At 63.6% G+C, this 18,335-nt stretch overlaps 4 protein-coding genes across 8 annotated transcripts; 1 reads left to right on the forward strand and 3 right to left on the reverse strand.

The window, feature by feature from the left end:
- On the forward strand, nucleotides 1-2,586 carry LOC137444061 (uncharacterized). The gene is made up of 2 exons (XM_068144366.1): nucleotides 1-121; nucleotides 207-2,586. The coding sequence occupies exons 1-2, from the start codon at nucleotides 94-96 to the stop codon at nucleotides 1,094-1,096; spliced, it is 918 nt and encodes a 305-aa protein (XP_068000467.1). The 5' UTR covers nucleotides 1-93; the 3' UTR covers nucleotides 1,097-2,586.
- A 739-nt stretch (nucleotides 2,587-3,325) lies between these two features.
- Nucleotides 3,326-7,996, reverse strand: LOC137443729 (RCC1 domain-containing protein 1-like). Of its 4 annotated transcripts, XR_010987975.1 has the most exons (8): nucleotides 7,763-7,996; nucleotides 6,874-7,237; nucleotides 5,869-5,990; nucleotides 5,585-5,683; nucleotides 5,350-5,502; nucleotides 5,198-5,227; nucleotides 3,878-5,010; nucleotides 3,331-3,726 (listed from the first exon to the last, which is right to left on the reverse strand). XR_010987975.1 is itself a non-coding variant. In XM_068143639.1 (7 exons), exons 1-7 carry the CDS (start codon nucleotides 7,920-7,922, stop codon nucleotides 4,868-4,870), a joined length of 1,071 nt encoding a protein of 356 aa, XP_067999740.1. In that variant the 5' UTR covers nucleotides 7,923-7,996; the 3' UTR covers nucleotides 3,329-4,867. The 4 variants fall into 4 exon arrangements, 1 of the variants encoding a protein (XP_067999740.1); XR_010987977.1 differs by lacking the exon at nucleotides 5,585-5,683 and having other exon boundaries at nucleotides 3,326-3,726; XR_010987976.1 differs by lacking the exon at nucleotides 5,198-5,227 and having other exon boundaries at nucleotides 3,329-3,726.
- Nucleotides 7,997-8,063: 67 nt separating this feature from the next.
- On the reverse strand, nucleotides 8,064-15,872 carry UNC45A (unc-45 myosin chaperone A). 2 transcript variants are annotated; one of them, XM_068143638.1, is made up of 20 exons: nucleotides 15,659-15,872; nucleotides 15,128-15,286; nucleotides 14,538-14,574; nucleotides 14,271-14,446; nucleotides 14,078-14,170; nucleotides 13,673-13,840; nucleotides 12,704-12,872; nucleotides 12,304-12,474; nucleotides 12,046-12,217; nucleotides 11,512-11,812; nucleotides 11,298-11,392; nucleotides 11,084-11,225; nucleotides 10,817-10,957; nucleotides 10,547-10,674; nucleotides 9,751-9,817; nucleotides 9,519-9,632; nucleotides 9,219-9,334; nucleotides 8,998-9,115; nucleotides 8,763-8,918; nucleotides 8,064-8,593 (listed from the first exon to the last, which is right to left on the reverse strand). In XM_068143638.1, the coding sequence occupies exons 1-20, from the start codon at nucleotides 15,668-15,670 to the stop codon at nucleotides 8,333-8,335; spliced, it is 2,796 nt and encodes a 931-aa protein (XP_067999739.1). In that variant the 5' UTR covers nucleotides 15,671-15,872; the 3' UTR covers nucleotides 8,064-8,332. The 2 variants fall into 2 exon arrangements, with proteins under 2 accessions (XP_067999739.1, XP_067999738.1); XM_068143637.1 differs by having other exon boundaries at nucleotides 12,304-12,540.
- A 208-nt stretch (nucleotides 15,873-16,080) lies between these two features.
- LOC137444026 (protein shisa-like-1) lies at nucleotides 16,081-17,994 on the reverse strand. The gene is made up of 3 exons (XM_068144341.1): nucleotides 17,955-17,994; nucleotides 16,489-16,702; nucleotides 16,081-16,306 (listed from the first exon to the last, which is right to left on the reverse strand). Exons 1-3 carry the CDS (start codon nucleotides 17,992-17,994, stop codon nucleotides 16,081-16,083), a joined length of 480 nt encoding a protein of 159 aa, XP_068000442.1.
- Between the last annotated feature and the right edge of the window lie 341 nt (nucleotides 17,995-18,335).

The following is an 18,335-nucleotide window of genomic DNA, read 5'->3' on the forward strand; positions in this document are numbered from 1 at the left end:
GTGCCCCGCGCTCGGCGCCGCTGGGGCCGCTCTGGCGCTGCCGCATCTCACCGTGCCCGCAGCCAGCGCCGGCGGCCGCGACTCGGCGGGAAGATGGCGGCGGAGGCGGCGGATTCGTGGGGTAGGTGGCGGCGGCCGCCGGGCCCCGCCGGCACCCCCGGCCCCGTCCGCTCGCCCTCCCTCACCCGCTCTCCTCTCCCCTACAGACGCCGACAGCTTCGAGGCGGCGGAGCCGGTGGCGAAGCGGCTGGTGCCGGGAGTGGCCGTGGACCGCTGGGCCGGCGAGGATGAGGAGGACAACGTGAAGGTGCGGCCGGGAGGGCCTCGCCGTGCGGCGCCGGCACGGGGCCGGCCGCGGGGGCCGGGGGGCGGCGAGAGGCGGATCGGGGCCGGGCCGGGCCGCTGCCGTGCGGGGCCGCCTGTGCGGGGCCGCGGCGGCGAGGCCGGGCCCGGGGCCCGGGGCCCGGGGCGGGGCGGGGGAGGGCCCCGCGGCGGGGAGGGGAAGCCTCCCGCCGGGGCGATCCGGGCCGCAGGGACTCCGCCGGGGCGGAAACGGGCGCCGGGCGGCAAGGGCAGCGGGCGGTGCCAGCTGCCGAGGGGCAGCGCCGAGCGGAGCGGGAGGCTGTGCCCCCTGCCCCCTCGTCCCCGCTCGGGGCGGCCGCTGCTGCCCAGGCTCGGCCCTGCAGGGCGGGCGGACGATCTCCTGCCCCGCAGAGGCCTTTGCTGGTCTCTGAGGGAGCCTCCTGCGGCTCCCCGGCTGCCTGCCGGGCTCCTGGGCGCTGTGCGGCGGCTGCCTGCGCTCCCCTCGCCCCCCGCGGCCGGTCCGGCCCTGGCGCTGGAGCCTGTGAGGCGCTGGGTTGGGTGTCGGGAGCTGTGTTTGTGCTGCTGCTCTGGCTCAGGCGCTTCTGTCGTGTGGCACTGTGGCTTTGCCTCCATTTTGCTCCTTCCTCGCACCCCGCAGGCGCAGCTGGAAGTGCAGCAGCCGGGGTGCAGTTCCGGCTGTGGCAGTGCCTGGATCCCCTCGGGTTTGTTTACTTCAGGCACTGCTGGAGGCTGCAGAGTGCTGTGTCTGCGTGGAGCTGGCATTAAACTGTGAGGGTGTCGCTCCTGGTGCTTTGACAGCAGACCTGCCTCAAAAGCTGCTTTGCTGCTGCTGCTGCCCAGCTGCCCCAGAGCCAGCCAGGGGGACTGGATGGTGGAAACCTTGGCTTGCTCCGTGCCCAGATGGGCTGTGAGCAAAGTGGGGCCAGGGGACATACAGCTGCTGGGTGACTGTAAGGGGTGGGGGTAGGCCAGCTGGAAAGGAGCTTTTTGTTCCCAGTCAAGCTGCTGGAGTGTCCTGGCAGACAGCCTGGTGAGGTGGCTTGGCCATTGTGATGCAGGCAGAAGGGTGAAGCTTTCTGTAGTAGTTTTGCTCCCTGCTGGGTGAGGACTTGTTGGGTTTGTTATTTAGGCCACTGAGTGTTGCCAGAGTCTCTGGGAAACACCAGCATGGTGTCCTTGGAGCCTGGGGTGGCTTTCCCTTATACATAGTGTGGGGAAAGTAGTTCAGCTTCTCTCACAATGAAGCAGAGCTCCATCTGGGGGCATTCCAAGCTGTCCACTTCCCTTCTTACACCTACCCACAGCCACAGCCTGTGTTTCTGTAGGTGCCACACTGCAGCACAGTGAGTGAAGCTGCCTCTGGGCACAGCAGCCACAGCCCCTCCCAGGGTGGTCAGCACAGAGCTGTGTGCAGCTCTCTGGTGGCTGTGGAGCTTGGACTCAGCTTCCCATGGAGCCTTCTCCTCCCTCCTCTGAGAGTGAGACTTTGCTGCTGCACTCCAGCCCAGGAGCCTGGGCTCAAGTGCTGCCTGGGCCCTGTGAAGGCCTCTCTTGAGGCAGCTTTCTCTGACTGCCCTGATAAAGGACCCAAACATTTCCCACTGCAGTGGGAAGGCAGCTCCTTCTGCCCAGAGGGGATGGCCTCAGTGCTGGGGCTGCAGCTGGAGAGGAGGAGCAGTGCAGCAGAGGAACTGCTCTGGTGTGCTGCAGAGGCACTGAAGAGCTGAGCCTGGGGGGTGGCTGCTGCAGCTCCAGCTGCCTTCTTTGCAAGGGTCCCCTTGGGCCAGTTCCTGCAGGGGGAGGTGATGTAAAGCAGAAGCACAGAGCTGGTCTGCAGGAGCTTGGCCTTTCCCCTGGGGGGCTGTGGTTTATCTCCTCAGGCTCTGGAGCTGATTTTGGAAGGTGTTTCAGCAGTGAGCTCCAAGTCCCTGCTGGGAGGCTTCTGACTCCCCCAGGTTTAAAATTAGCATCTTCAGCAGTAACCAAACCCCTCCCAGTGCCACTCTGGACACAAGTTCCTGCCAAGGAATGTTCATCTCTCTGCTCTTGGGCAGTTCAGTCCTGGGCACAGGCCTGGTTGCCCTCCAGGGGACAGCTCTGGCATGGCACAGCCCTTTCTCTTTGAGGGACAGCATTTGGGTTCAGCTGGGAGCCTAAATGCTGGAGGTTCTGTCCCTTCCCAGTTGTGTCTTCTGGTTTGGGGCAAGAATGGCAGTGCTGGAGTTGCTGCTCCTCTCCAGCCATGCCAGCTGGGGGCTGGGGGCAGTGCTGGAGCTGCTGCTCCTCTCCAGCCATGCCAGCTGGGGGCTGGGGGCAGTGCTGGAGTTGCTGCTCCTCTCCAGCCATGCCAGCTGGGGGCAGAAGGGGCAGTGCTGGAGCTGCTGCTCCTCTCCAGCCATGCCAGCTGGGGGCTGGGGGCAGAAGGGGCAGTGCTGGAGCTGCTGCTCCTCTCCAGCCATGCCAGCTGGGGGCAGAAGGGGCAGTGCTGGAGCTGCTGCTCCTCTCCAGCCATGCCAGCTGGGGGCTGGGGGCAGTGCTGGAGCTGCTGCTCCTCTCCAGCCATGCCAGCTGGGGGCTGGGGGCAGTGCTGGAGTTGCTGCTCCTCTCCAGCCATGCCAGCTGGGGGCTGGGGGCAGTGCTGGAGCTGCTGCTCCTCTCCAGCCATGCCACCTGGGGGCTGGGGGCAGTGCTGGAGCTGCTGCTCCTCTCCAGCCATGCCAGCTGGGGGCTGGGGGCAGTGCTGGAGCTGCTACTCCTCTCCAGCCATGCCAGCTGGGGGCTGGGGGCAGTGCTGGAGCTGCTGCTCCTCTCCAGCCATGCCAGCTGGGGGCAGAAGGGGCAGTGCTGGAGCTGCTGCTCCTCTCCAGCCATGCCAGCTGGGGGCTGGGGGCAGTGCTGGAGCTGCTGCTCCTCTCCAGCCATGCCAGCTGGGGGCTGGGGGCAGTGCTGGAGCTGCTGCTCCTTTCCAGCCATGCCAGCTGGGGGCTGGGGGCAGAAGGGGCAGGTTCATCTGTTTCAGGGGCAGATCAAATCATGCCAAGGGAGGTTCAGGTTGCACATTAGGAAACATTTCTTCCCAGCAAGGGTTCTCAGGCACTGGAACAGGCTGCCCAGGGGGTGGTGGAGTCTCCATCCCTGGAGGTGTTTCAGAGCCATGTGGAGGTGGTGCTGAGGGTTAGTGCTGGTGGCTTAGCAGCAGTGGTGGGATTGGACTTGATGATCTCAAAGGTCTCTTCCAACCTCAGCAGCTCCATGGGAGAGCTGCTCTCCCCAAGGCTTTATTTGCAGGAACTGGAAGGTGCTGGCAGTGGCCTTGGTTCAGATGAATCTGTGTGAGTCCAGCTGCAGTGCTCTGAAGCTCCAAGCTGCTTCAGTGAGGGTGTTTGGCAGTAAGGATTCCCTCTGTGAATTAATGATCAGAAGAGAGAGGCAGCACTAAAGCCATTTGCTGCTCCTCCAGGAGAGCTGCCTGCAGTTTATGAACCATGGAGACAGCTGGATCTTTGGTGCTCACCCCAGGAAAACCAACCCAACCCCTGCCCAAGATACTCACCATCTTCTAGTGCTGCATGAAGGCCAAGGCCTGGGGGAGGAGGGAGACAGCTCAGCGTGGCTGGAGACCTGCATGTCCTGGCACAGCAGGCTGGAGAGCCAGTCCTCAGTGGGCAGCCTGGTAGTAGTTTCCCTCAGTCCTGGGAGTACCTTCAGGCCATGGCCCTGGTGCCCTTCTGCTGAGGTTTGCACCATCCAGTGCCTGAAGTGCAAACCTGGCTGTGAAGGATGGGGCAGGGGCTGAGGCAGGGAGCTCCACACAGCAGTAGTGAAGAGAGCTGCTTGAGCAGTGGGTGTAACAAACTCCTAATTAGAGAGGAGCCAAAATGCTGCTGCTCCAGGTTCAAGTCAGCTCCTTGGAATGCTGCAGGAGGAGCTGGCAGCGGTGTGTGAGCTTTGTGGGAACTGTGCCTCCTCAAGTGCAGCCTCCAGCCTGCACGTGGAGTTGAAGCAGGGAACTAAAAGGAGCCTCCTGTCAGCTGTCTTGGTTTAGCTCCTGGTGTGTGCATGGCGTGGCTCTTGGTCTGTACCTTAGATCAGTCCCAGAGTATTGATTTCCACCTGCTGGGCCACACAACCCCAAGAACACTGAGGGGCTGGAGCAGGCCCTGGCTGCAGGCTGGGCATGGTGCTGAGCAGCCCCCACAGCAGCTGCAGGGCTGGGGATCCCTGGGGGAGTCGGGGGGGGTTGAGCAGCAGGGCCTTTCGTGCATGGCAAGCAAGAGCTGTTTTGTGTGAAACAGATGTTGTAGAAAGTAATGGTGTAGAAAAATAACTTTAATAAAGGTTGCACTCTGTTCCCAGCCTGGCCCTCGCCTCTCCTCGGCACGCCTGGGGCCACAGCCCAGCTCCAGGCTCTCAGCCCTGCTCACCACGAGGGGCTAAGCCGGACCAGTTCGTCCTCAGGGGCTGCCTGCCCCATCCCTGGGTGCAGAGCGGGGCCAGGGTCCTGCCAGCAGAGGGGCAGGAGCAGAGCCTGCCCCTCTCCTCCTCATGCCTCCAGCACGCAGACGTAGGTGTTCCAGGGCCCACACACCACCTCCTCCGCCCGCAGCCCCCGGGCTGCCAGGTACCTGACAGGGCGCGGCTGGTCGCAGCTGGCACTGTCCCCGTGTCCCAGCTGCCCGTATTTGCCTGCAGACACCACAGGGGTTGGGGCCTCCCCGAACAGTCCCTGGTACACACAGCTCCAGCCAGGAGCCTCCAGGCAGGGCTCTGCCCTGAGCCCTGCAGTGCTGCAGTCGCTCATCACACAAGTCCCTGCAGCCCCCAGCAGGAAGCAGAAGACAAAAGCTGCTCCTGGAGGGCTGGCATCACTTACCCCAGCCCCAGGTGTAGAGCTCACCCTCTCCTGCAAACCAGACAGCCCCCATCAGCCTGCCCCCAGGGTGCTGCCAGCCTCAGCTGCCCCCCTCCCGTTGCCAGGCAGCAGCCAGGGCCAGGCTGGTGCCCGTGCCCCTGGCAGGGACTCACGTGTGACAGCAGCTGTGTGCCGGGAGCCACAGCTGACCCTGCTGACCTGCGGCTGCCGGGGCAGGTCCAGCAGCGCCGGCAAGGCCTGGATGGAGATGAAGGCAGCAGCCTCGGCGCCCGGCTGCTCCTGGCACGGTGCCACCTCGGCCTGCCCTGGGGAGAGCCAGCTCTCAGCTGCTGGGGGAGACCAGGCCCTGCCAGGCTCCAAGCCCCAACAGCAGCACCCTCGCCACACCTGCGTCCTCGGCCTGTGGCTGCTCCTCTGCCAGTGCTTTGCAGGGCAGAGCCAGCTGCCCAGACTCGTTCCAGCCCCACACGTAGAGATCTCCTGCCTCTGAGGGGGGCAGAGCATCAGGGGGGCCCAGGGCACAGCTCAACCCTGAGCCTCCCTGGCAGTGGCCATGTGCTCCGGGGGCGCTGGCACAGCACCGTGGCACCGAGCTCCCCTGCGACCAGGGTCACAGAAGACAGCTCCTGCTGGGGCCACCCCCACCCCCTGCACCCAGCACAGCCTCTCACCACTGATGCTGGCCGAATGCCACCCGCCAGCTGCCACTGCTGTCATGGGCACACCGCCCAACGCCTCCACCATGCGTGGCTGCTGCTCCGACTCCAGCGTGCCGTGGCCAAGTTGCCCATGCCTGGGGGGAGACACAGATGGACAGCACCAGAGGCGCTAACTGCCACAGCTGGGTTAAAAGCAGAAAGAACTGGAAGGGTCTGGAAAGGTAAAACAAAAGCTTAGCCTGGCAGAGAAGAGCCCTGGGGAATCATCCGTGTCTGATGGCAAAGGGGATGAGTTTGTGCCTCAGTATCTCTGTCCCTGCTGCACCCCACAGCCCTCCCCCGAGTCCCCACAGCCCCTCCACACCTCCACTGCTGAGACCAAGCAGTGCAGGGAGGCCAGGAGGGCCACAGCTGTGCCCTCAGCCTGGGCAGTGCCGGAGGGAAGGATAAAGGGAATGGGTTGGCACTACCCCAGCTGCATGCAATCGAGGTGAGTTAATAGTTATTAATTGCAGCTCACTAATTGCCGTGAGGAACAGCAGGATCAGGAGCGGTATGCACACTGGTCAGTTAGTTAACTGCTCCTGTGATCACTTCATTATCTCACCCTGTTGACTCATCAGTCAACACTACAGAGGCTTCCATGAGTTTGTCTTTGCCCGAACGCTAATGGAGGGGCTCAGACCCTAAGGGAGCCCCTCCCATTGCCATCCTCTCACCTGATTCCCTCACATTCTCTCTGGTGTCCTTTTTGTACCCTCTCTCTGCAACCCCCAGCACCCTCAGGATCAGTCCCTGCAGCACCTTCCCAGCTTCGAGTACCCCTCAACTTTAATCCCCCACTGCAGCCCCTCCCTGCCTCCCCTCCTAGACCCCCAGTAAACCTGCTGCCAACCCTCCCTGCTGCGACCCTTCTGCAACCCCAAATCCCCCCTGCAACCTCTCCATACCGCTTGTACCCACTATGCTGCATGTCCCATCCTTCCCATGGGGCACCCCCGGTACCCCGGAGCTCACCTGCCGCCCCCCCAAGTGTAGACCTCCCCGGCTTCTCCCAGCATCAGGACGTGTTCGTGGCCCAGGACGAGTTGCCGGGCCCGCACCTCCCCGGGCAGCGGGGTGAAGAATGGAGGCCGCGGCGCGGCGAAGCCTCCGGGCAGCAGCGGCAGCGGTGAGGCGGCGGATCCCGGTGCCTGGGTCTCCGGCGGCAGGTCCCTGCTCCAGGCCGGCGGCTCCGTCGCCCCTCGCAGAGCCGCCCTCCGCGGCCAGGCCCGGGCCACCGCCGGGCCTCGCAGCACCAGGTGGGTCTCGGAGGGCAGCGCCTCGGTCCAGCCCGGCAGCGGTCGCCGCAGCCCCGCGCTCCGCACCTCCAGCCCCGCGCCTGCCGCAACGGGAGTCAGACACCGGGGCGAGCGGGGAACCGGCCCTGGGGGGCAGGGGCAGCCCAGGGGGAGGGGCACGGGAGGTGTGGGGACATCGGAACCCCCGGGGGTCGTCCCTGGGAAACGGGGACATAGCGGAAGGGAGAGCAGAAGCACTCACGGGACAGGGGGACATCTCCGGGAGCTAAACACTAAAGGATGACAAGAGACAGCCTCGGCAGTTGGGGACAACCCAAGGGGACAGGGATAGGGACGTGGGAACAGCCAGCGGAGGGGGGAGCATCCCCGGCAGGAGACAGACACGACCACTGCGGGGAGCGGAAGCTCCGGCAGGTAGGGGGAGCGCCCGGGGAGCGCCTGCTCCGCAGGGACACAGACACACGTCCCGCAGGAGCCGGGGCGGACAGGGGCTGGGTGCGGGGTGCCCATCGTAGTGGTTCGGCATCAGGGGAGGGGGCGGCCGGGCCTGAGCGAAGGGACGGCGGCACGGGGAAGCGGGCAGCCCGGGGCCGGTGGGTGCTCACCGGTCTCCACGACCACATAGCTCCAAGCGGGCCACACGCGGCGGATCCCCCCGGGGCCCGGCTCCAGCCGTCGCGGCTGCGGGCCCAGACCCGGTTCCCCCGCCGCCTCCTCGGTGCTGAATCCGAACAGGAGCCAGGGCCGCCGGCACACAGCCGCCATGGCGGGACGGGAAGGGGCGGGCAGGCGGGGGGGGGCCGGCACGGGGCGGGCACTGAACGGGGCGGGAGGAGCCAGGGTCGAGACGAAGGTAACGACAGCGGGCGGGGAAGGCGCGAAAGACAAGAGGAGCAGACTCCGGGCCGTGGTCCAAGAGCAGCTTTAGTGCAGCGTCACCGGGCGGACCCGCCGCCGTAATGGGCCCCAGGCCGGCCCTCCCGGTTAAGGCAGACGGTGGCGAGGCAGTGGCGAGCCCTCTCCTCCCCTCGCCCTGGGGCGCTGGGCAGGCAGCCCCAGCCCCAGGGCAGTAGCAGCGTGTACGGGTGGCCGGGACTGGCCCGGGGCAGAGCCAGCCCGGAGCAGCCAGTGAGCCCCAGCCCGGGGCAGCAGGTGTGGGCAGCCCACCCAACCTCTCACTCCTGGCCCGGGTTGGGCTTTATGAGGCCATAGGACACAGCCTGGGCCAGGCTCTCCTGAGCTGCCTGGGCCACACGTGGCTTGTCCTGGTCCTTGGCCAGCACCAAGAGGATCTCCAGCATCTCACTGGCCATCAGCTGCTCAGCGACCTCACGGTCAGCCGCCACCATGTTCATCACCACCACAGCCCCACGCTGCTGCAGCTCGGTGCTGGGGCTCAGGAGGAGGGCCTGCAGGATCTCCAGCCAGTGCACTGTCTAGGGGGGAGCAGAGCTGCCCTCAGTGCTGCCCTGCACCCCTATCTCACAGGCAGCACAGGTTGCCCCAGCTCCTTGGGCCAGCACCAGGACACCAGGAGAGGGGACATGGGACAGTGGGTGCTGTCTCAGGGGGTGCTAGGCCCCATGCCTGCCCCATGGCACTCACCACTTGGGGGATGCGCTTGCAGATCGGGGGGTGCAGGGAGGTCAGCATGGCCAGGGTCCCTGAGGCCGCCCGCCGCAGCCTCTCATCCTCCTCCCCACTGTACAGCACCATCAGCTTCAGCCGGTCACTGCCCTCAGCCAGGAAGAGCTCCTGCACCTGCAGAGGAGGGTGACAGTGTGTCAGGGGAGTACAGGGGAGCCAGAAGCCCTCAGCAGCTGCCCAGCCCACCCCTCACCTCCTTGCTCATGGCCATGTTGCACATGCACTCGGTGGCAGCCAGCCGGATCAGCTCATGCTCCTCAAACATGTACCCCTCAATCATGGGCACAGCCTTCTCCTTCAGGATCTTCTGCCTGTGGCAGGGTGAGTGTGAGAGCTCTGGCCCAGGACTGCCCCCCTGGGCCAGGCTCCACCCCTACCCCTGTTCCAGTGCCTTGTCAGCCCCACTGCCCTTACCGCAGCCTCTCGCTGATGCCAGCCAAGTTGGTCAATGCCATCAGCCCCTCGAAGTTCTCCAGGCCTGTGCGCTGGAGGTGCAGGAGGCTCACCAGGGGTCGGACCACCTCATAGATCTGAGGAGAGACACCAGCACAGGGCTCAAACCTTAAGCAAGAGGGAGGGAGCCCCAGGCCCAGCTGAGAGGCAAAGCTGCTGCCACAGCCAGGCCTGGGCCTTTCTGGGGAACAGCAGGGGTCCTGCCCCATCTTGCTCTGCTGGGACAGGCAAACCCACGCTGCCCCCAGCGGAGACCCTCACCCGCTCTCCAGGGAAGGCCATCTCCGGGTTGGAGGTAATGGTGATCTTTGCCAGCGCCTGAGCCGCCTTGGTCTGCCCCACCTCGGTGCCCTCCAGGGACAGTGGGATGAGAGCCTGGAGACAGCAACCAGGTCACAGCAGCCCCAGTTTCCCCACAGCTCATGGATGATGGAGCCAAATCACAAGCACCCCCACCCCTCCCAGAGCCCCACAGTAGGGCCTGTCCCCTCACCTTGCCTCCTCCCTGTGCAACCACACCGCCCCGGTCCTCTGCCTCTGCCACCAGCGCCAGGAACACCCTGAGAACAAAAGCAGAAGCAGCTGGAGTCAGGAACCTGGTGCAGTGGGTTCCAACAGCACCCACCACGACAGGTGCAGCAGGCCCAGGCTCCACCAGACTCCCCCTGGTAGCTTTAGGCTACGGCTTTAAAATTTTGTTACGGATTTCAAGCAGAAAAGTAGAAAAATATAAAGAAATCACTACTGGGTGTGAAAAAGAAAATAAAGATCATTCTAAATTACTCCATTGGAAAGGTATCTGCCATAAGACTGGCTGTACCACCACACTGTGGGGGCTTCTCTTCTCTGCTCCCTTTGCTCAGGAGAGATTAACCTGCTTCTGCTGACCTTGGCTGCATTGTTTTGGTGAAGTTCTAACAGCTACTTACTTTTTCTCTGCTCCTTTCTCCCTTTATGGAGGGGAGGGGGGAGGCAGAGGGACAGCTCTCCTGGTCTCTGACCAGGGGGTTTTCATGCTGTTTGTCACTTGTAAGTATCTGTAGATATTGTAAATACTGTGTATTTTGTACATATCCATTGCATCCCATTGTAGATTGTAGTTTGCTTCTAAACACAGCTTCCACTTGCTTGCAACTGAGTCAGTCTGGCAAAGCTAATGTTGGGAGGAAATCTCCAACCACCACACTCCCCCTGTCCCCCTCCATCTCCTGGCAGCTCACATCCACCACAGGCACAGACCACAATCTCAGAAGCAGCTCTCTCCCTGGCAGCCCCTGGCACAGCCATACCTGGAGATCAGCTCCCGGCAGGAGTTGGTGAGCGCCAGGTTCTCACTCTTTACCATGCAGGACAGCGCCGACACGACGCCAGCCGCCAGCAGCTTCCGCACCCGGCGCTTCACGAAGTCTGGCTTGTCCTGCTCGAGAGGACACCGCTCAGCTCAGTGCCACCAACCTGCTGCCACCCCCCTCCTGAAGGTCCCCAGGACACCCTGTCTCCAGCTCAGGATCCCAGCTCTGCCCACCCACAGCCCCCCCCACAGGTTGTGTGCTGCTCACCTTGGGGTGCTGCTCCGGGATGTGCTGCTTGGCGTACTTGGCCAGCTCCACCATCTGGGGGTCCGGCTCCTCGTGGTCGTAGCTGTTGGTGCAGTTCACCAGCGTGGAAGCGACAGCGTAGAGCACACTACTGTCCTCTGACTGCAGCGACAACCCAGCACACCCACGGTAGAGAGAACAGCCCGGGGCTCAGCCCTGCCACACCCACAGCCCCCTGTGGCAGCTTTCCCCAGTGCCTGGGGCCCCACCACAACAGCCGCCACGCACCTTGGCCAGCTGGAACATGGCCTGCATTGCCGCCTTGTCCTCCACAAACTCCTCCTTGACGTCTGCATCGAAGGTAAGGTAGGCCAGGCCCTCCACAGCCCAGCGCCGTGTGCCCGTGTCGATGGCCTCATTGCACAGCCACCTGCCAGAGGGTCCCGTGAGCCCAGGCTAGGGGACACCCTGCCCTGCTGCCCCCTTGCCTGGCACCACTCACTTGCGGCACTGCTTGGCCAACTTCATCGTGGAGCCCTCAGCAAACTGCTTCATGCTGAAGTCGGTGCCTCCGGCAGAGCCCAGCTTGCAGAGCCCCTGTGATATGGGAATGGGGATGGTCACCTGCAGGCGCCCCTGAGAGCTCCCCTGCAGGGAGGGGACCCGCGGGCCTCAGGGCCGCCAGCCGTGGGTGGGTGCCACCCCGGCACGCTCACCACGAGCGCTCGGATGCGGATGCTGTCCCTCTCGCTGTGCTTGTAGATCTCCTTCAGCAGGTTGACGCCGTTGGTAGTGATGAAGGAGGCGCGCTTGGCCTTGTCGGCAGCATGGATCAGCGCCTCCACTGCCACCAGCTGGTGGCCCTCAGAGACAGAGGCGCAGAGGGACAGCACGCTCTCCATGATCCCAGCCAGCTCCAGCACCCTGTTCCCGGCCTCTGCAGGGCCCTGCAGCAGGCACGATGCCGTCTGGATGGCCCGCAGCTTCCCGGCCAGCTCGTGCCCCTCGAACCAGCTCCTGCAAGGAACTCATTAGGAGTGAGGAGGCTGATCCCACCCTCTACCTCTGGCCCCACACAACCCCCATACCTGCTGAACCCCAGCACAGCAAGTCTCTGGGGCTCCCAAAATCTCTTTTCATCACCAGAAGCAAAAATGCCTAGGGATGTGTCTGCTGCTGCTGCCTCCCTAGCAGACTGCTGGCTCTACAAGACCGACCCAGCTCTCCAGCTCAAGGGCACCCAGGCTCACCTCACATAGTCCTCACAGAGGTGGTGGAAGTTCTCCCTCTCAGCATCGCATTTCAGGTCATCATAAAGCTTGCTCAGCAGAACTGAGGCATTCATTCGGCTGTTTGTTGTCACGGGCAGGCTGCCAGGGGTGCCACACACTGAGCTTCCCACCTCCAGGATCTTCTTCAGGCCTACAAGACGAGGTGGGAAACCCCAGTGAGAAGCAAAATCAGGCATGCAGGCATAATTAAGGGATGCTGTAGGCTGCTGTGCTCACCCTGGTCGATCACCCAGAGGCTCAAGCTGTTGTCAGTCTCCTTTGGTGACTTTCTAGGCACCACCTTGATGAGCAGGTTGAGGGCATTGTCACGGCCATGCGCAGAGGCCCCTTCCAGCGCTAGCAGCTCCAGGAGGTGCTTGATCAGCAGTCTCAGGTCCTTGGAGGAATCTTCCAGGAAGAGACAGTGTGCAGCAGTCAGCACCCTGGGCACAGGTCTCATCCCACTGTGTAAGGCTAGCAGGAGATGCTGCCATCACCCCAAGCTCCCATCTCAACGTTCCTGGACCAGGGGCTCTGGCAGGGAGCAGTGACATGGGGGGCAGTGGGAGAAGAGCCCACCACAGCTCACTACCTCCCCAGGGCCTCTCCCCAGCCAGCTGAGGCCAAAGGTACTCACCCAGCACCACTGCATCCTCCTTGCCACGGAAGTCCTTCTGCAGCCCCTCTTTGAGGGACTCGAACATCACATGCAGCAGGTTGCAGGCAGCCAGAGAAACCTGTTCATGCTCCACACCCAGCACTGCTGCAAGACAAGGGGCCCCCAGCTTGGCCAGGATAGCTGCAGTCTGAAAGTACAAGTAAAATATCTGATAGAGACCTCAGGCACTTCCCAGCACCTTATCACAGAATTGTCTTGGTGGGAAAAGACTCATGGTGTGTAACTGTTACCTTAGCGCCACCAGGTCACCACCAAACCACATCCCTCAGCACCACATCTCCACAGCTTTTAAACCCTTCAAGGGATGGGGACTCCACCACTGCTCTGGGCAGCCCGGGACAGGCCTTGACAACTCTCAAGAGGACAAAGTTGTTCCTCCTCTTAGGACATGTCCATCCTAAACCTCTCTTGGGGCAACTTGAGGCTATTTCTCCTTGTCCTGTCCTTTGCTCCTTGGGAGAAAAAACAAACTCTCACCAAGCTCCAAATTCCTTTCAGGGGGTTTTAGAGAGCGAGAAGGTCTCCCCTCAACCTCTTTTTCTCCATACTAAACAACCTCAAGTCCCTCAGTGGTTCCTCACCAGATCTATTCTCCACACCCTTCACCAGCTTCCTTGCCCTTCACTGGGCCTACTCCAGCCCCTCAATATCCTTCTAGGAATGAGTGGCCCAACACCAAATCCAGTGTCTAGTACAGGGGGATGATCCCTGCCCTGGTCTTGCTGGTCACACCATTGTTGACTCAAGCCAGGGAATGGCTTCCTTCTATAAGGTTCTCACAAGCCCAGTCCTAGCAAGTGACAGCGCCTCTGCTCAGCAGGGCTGCAGCTGGCCACAGGCAGAGGCTACCAACATTCCACAGCCACCCTGGTGGCAGCTTCCCAGGGCCAGCCCCTGCCATGGGAGCTGGGTGACGCAGAGACCTACCCGGGAGCGGTGCCCAGAGCACAGCCCCACCAGTGTGCGCAGAGCTGCCAGCATCAGGTCAGGCTGGGCCGTGTCCAGCAGCTGCATCAGCAGGTGCACACCATCGCTCTGGAAGATCTTCTCTGCCCCGGCCTCCTCTCGCGCCAGCACGATCAGGTTCTGCGCAGCCTTGGAAAGGAAAGTCTGGGTCACTCCCTCTCCAGAATGCAACCCTCTGGGACAGGGAATCTTCCCAGCAGGAGCTAGCTGGGCAGCCAACACAGACACAGGGGCCCTCCTTTGGCACCAGTCTCCAGGGAGCACATTCTGCTGGTGGGAGGCCTGGCCTCACCCGAGCAGCACCCTTCAACCAGTAGCGCTGACCTGGGTCCGCCATTCTTCCCCTCCTCACCCCAAAGCTCATACCTTTTGTTTCTTCTCTGCATCCTTTTCTTGAGGATCCAGCAAGATCTGGAACATCTGCTCCACCTTTGAGTCCGTGCAGGACATGGTCTTCATCTGAGGCAGAGCAAAAAGAGCAGCTCAGCCCTCGCTGCTTGGGGTCCACCACACCAGCCATGGGGGTTCGGAGCAGTCCCACATGCTGCCCCCAGCTCACTTTCTCATGCATGCTGCTCCCCAGAGCACGTAGGGCCTCCTGGAAGGCTTTGTTCTTGGGTTCCAGGCTGACACAGCGCTGCAGGTCACTGACGGCCTGGTCCAGGCGGCCCAGCTTCTGCAGCGCCTGGCTGCGGCGGAACAGAGCCTTCACATCCCGGCCGCTGGCTTCGATGGCTGTGGGCAAGTGGCAGGTGTCTGTACTGCTCCGCTCTGCCCAGGCAGGCAGCACAGAGCCCGCTCCCCTGCCAGCCACCACTGACACTACCTTTGGATGCATCAGCTTCTGCCTTAGCATAGTCCTCCTGCAGAGCCAAGAAGAGGGAAATGCTCAATGTGCTGACTGTGAGGGCTCACTTAGCCCAGCCCATGGCATGCAGCAGCAACATCTGCTGCTCCTGAGTGGGAAAAGCGCTGTGGGCATTGGGGATGGGCACAGAGTCACTCAGGACAGCAACCAGCCCAGCAGGATGTGTGTCTCTCCCAGAATCCAACCCTCATAGGGTCCCTGAGGAGCCCCTAAAACTTTGCAAGTGCTTCTGCTCTAGCTAAGGCCCTGAGGCTCCCCATGTTGTTTCTTTTACCATGGTGGGAGATCAGAGATGCTGCAAGTGCCTGGGAGTCAGCCCCAAGAACATGAACAGCCTGGGCCTGCCCTGGGCCTGCCAGGAGGTGGGACAGGGTGTAATGGGGGGGGACAAAGAGGCACAGAAAACACCAGACAGGGCCTTGCCCTGGAACTGACAGCTTCAGGCAGCCAGTAAAGGTGGCTGGGCCAGGGCAGCCAGCAGCAGCACAGGCCCGGCAAGCCGGGCAGGCCCTGGCAGGTCCCGCGGTGATGCTCCACCCTGCTCTCACCAGCTTCAGGTAACAGGCGGCCCGGTTGCGGTGCAGCACGGCTCGCTCTGGCTCGGCATCGCAGAGGCTCAGCGCCTCTGTGTAGGCAGCGAGGGCGGCGGCGTGGTCCCCGGCCTGGAAGAGCGCGTTGCCCCGCTCCCGCAGCTGCCCCGACGTCACCTGTCAACGGCACCGGCTGAGATACGCGCGCCCGGTTCCCCCGGGCACGGCCCTGACCCGCCAGGAGCGGCTGCCGCGGGCATGATCCCGGGGTAGCGACCCGCCACCCCCGGCTGCTCCGGGGAAGGCCCTGTGCACCGGTTCCAGCCTCATCAGGCAGACCCCCTGGTAGCCCCCGGGTGGCTCCCGGCAGCCACTCTCCTGTGCCCACTCCGGCCCCAGATGCCGCGGTCTTCAAGACCCCGGTAGCCGCTCTACCCTCCCGTCCTGAGCTCGGCCTCGGCAGCCACCAGGCCGTCCCAAGCCCGGCTGCGCTCTCCCCAGCCCCCGTCCTGTCCCTGTCCTGTCCCGCCCCGCCTGACGCCGGCTCACCGCCGCCTCCATCAAGCACCGGAGCACTGGAACAGGCGCCCCAGAGAGGCTGTGCAGTCGTCTTCTCTCAAGACCTGTCTGGACGCGTTGCTGTGCGACCTGCGTTAGACTCTGCGGTGCTGCTCTGGCAAGCGGGTTGGACTCGAAGCTCTCCGATGCTCCCTTCCAACCCTGCGAGGCTGCGCGCGCGCCTCCGGCCGGGCCCGTGACGTCACCGCCGAGCGCCCACGGAACCGGAACGCCCCCTCCTGTGTCACGTGACGGGGCGCCGGAAAGGGCGGGCGCCTCTCGCGCCACCCGGGGGCCCGGCGGCCCCGGCACGTGCGGGCTGGCGTGCGTGTCCCGCGTGTCCCCTGTGCCCCCCCGCGCGCCCCCCGCCATCCCCTGCACCCCCCCCCCGGTCCCCCTCTCGCCGTCCCCCCTCAACAGGCTCGGCCGGGGGGTGCTGCAGGGAGCCCACTGAGGCCGGGAGCAGGCTGGGAGCAGGGGGGTTGTCCCTCCGAGAGGCTGCGGGGCGGGCAGCAGGTGCGGGGCAGGACGCGGCAGCGGCGGTAGCAGCGGGTCTGGTAGAAGTGGAAGAGGTCGATGGCCATGAGGAGGACGACAAAGAGGCCGTAGAGCCCCACGAAGGGCAGCGCCAGCGGGTTCCTGCAGAGGGGGGAACCTCAGGAGGAGGTGGCCAGGGACCCCCAGTAGCACAACCACACTGGTGAGGGCCTGGCCAGCTGTGGGCCCCAGGGTGACACCTTGCCAACCCCTAGGGCCGCACCAGGATCCCAGCCCCGCCCTGGAGCTGCCCTCCCTGCTATCACAGCCCCAGCCCCACTCACTGCAGGAGACCCGGCCTGGCCAGGCTGGAGAGGTTCACGCTGGTGAGGGCCTCCAGGCCCAGCTGGGAGCAGCAGGACTTGAGGGTGTGGGGGCTGGGCCGGCAGCAGTAGCGGTGGCTGGCTGGGTCCGTCAGCCGCGGGCAGTAGAAGCCAGGGTGGTAGCGCCCCTCGGGGCCTGTGTAGCCCTCGCAGAGGTGCAGGTTCTGCACTGAATCTGCGGTGAGGAGTGGGCACTGGGTGTATGCTGGAGCTTATCCCCCACTTCACCCCTGTGGCGAGGCAAGTCGGTGTGACGACAGCAGGGGTGATGCCAGTGGGACAGCTGCCAGCTCCGAACAGGTGGCACTTGCAGGGACGCTGTGGAGTGGAGCCTGGGGCTGAGCTGAGATGGGCTGGGAGCACCCCAGCCCCATGGGGTCTCATCACTGCCACCACACAGGAGCCCCTGGCTCAGCCTCAGCCCCGCAGGCAGCACTGGTCGAGCACAGCCCCACCCAGCACTGGCACCTGTGTGCCATGGCCTGCAGCACTCACCACCACCCTGGCAGAGAAAACCGTAGGCAAGGTGCATGACAGCGCTGTGGAGGACCGGAAAGCCCTTGGGCCATCCCAACCCCCACCCCATTCCCCACTACTCCACAGGGATAGCACTTCCCCCTCCACAGATGCATTACAGTGGGACCACCCCTAGCACCACCACACCCAGGCTACCTTCCACAGCACTGCCCCACACCCCCCATCACAGACCACCCTCCATCAGGGGCAGAGCCTCATCAGGGATGGGGAGGATGGGTTCAGGGAGCAGGAGGAGCTGGAGCAGGGCCATACCTGTCCCAAGAAGGCCAGGGCACAGAGCTGTAGCAAGAAGCAGCATGAACAGGAGCCCACCCAGCATCTTCCAGGCCAGCCCTAGGCAGAAGCGGCTCTGGCTCCAATGGAGGCAGAAACCACAGCCCCTCCTGCTCCCGCCTCCATCACGGCCCATCAAGAGCTGCCGGAGCCATTAGAGCCTCCTGCACTCCTGCCAGCTCCTAAGGGACCATCACAGGCAGGCAGGAGCATCACTAATGAGCTTCTTGGGGCCAAGGGCAGGATGAGGGGAACCAGCCCCACTCTGCAGCAGGTCCATAGGCCGTCCTTGGGCATCTCACCCATCTGGGGATCACAGTGAGAGCTGCAGGTCAGACTGGGGTGCGGAGTGAGGGCAGGCAGGTTGTGCCGCAGCCCCTCAGCAGCTCAGTCCCAGTGGGCAGCAGGACCCTGTGCCAGTCGCTGGCCTCCCGCCAATCATGCCATTAGTCAGGCTCTGGGAGAGCTGCTGGTAGAAGTGGAAGAGTTTTATGGCCATGAGAAGAAAGATGAAGAGCCAGTGCTTGCATGCCCAGCCACACACCAAGGCTGAGGTACTGCCCACTGTGCTGCCTGCTGCCAGCTGTCACTGCCCAGGTGCCAGGGCTGGTTCTCACTGGCTCCATCAGCTCTGCTCATTCGCAGGGCCCTGGCCATGTAGGACCACAGCTGAACCCATGGAATAGGGGCTGCATGGAAGCTGTGCAGGAAACTGAGACAGAGCTCAGCCAGCACCACCTCCTCACCCAGCCCTCCCCACAACCCTCTCTGCTGGCACTCCTTGGCAGTAATTAGCCCCAGGGGTACCAGAGGAGCATGGCAACCCTTGCAGTCCCCACAGCAACCAGGAGGACATTCCTGGTGACATGGCTTCCCAAAGCCCCTGGGACACTGCAGACCCACTGGGCTCCTCAGATGCCAGAGCATGGCCACCAGCTGAGGGCTTCACACCACTGAGCAGTGCCCCATGGCAGTGATCCAAGGAAGTGTCCCATGGC

Source organism: Melanerpes formicivorus, unplaced genomic scaffold, assembly GCF_026170545.1.
Source record: "Melanerpes formicivorus ecotype bairdi unplaced genomic scaffold, bMelFor1.0.p_v2 SCAF_10, whole genome shotgun sequence".
Taxonomy (NCBI): Eukaryota; Metazoa; Chordata; class Aves; order Piciformes; family Picidae; genus Melanerpes; species Melanerpes formicivorus.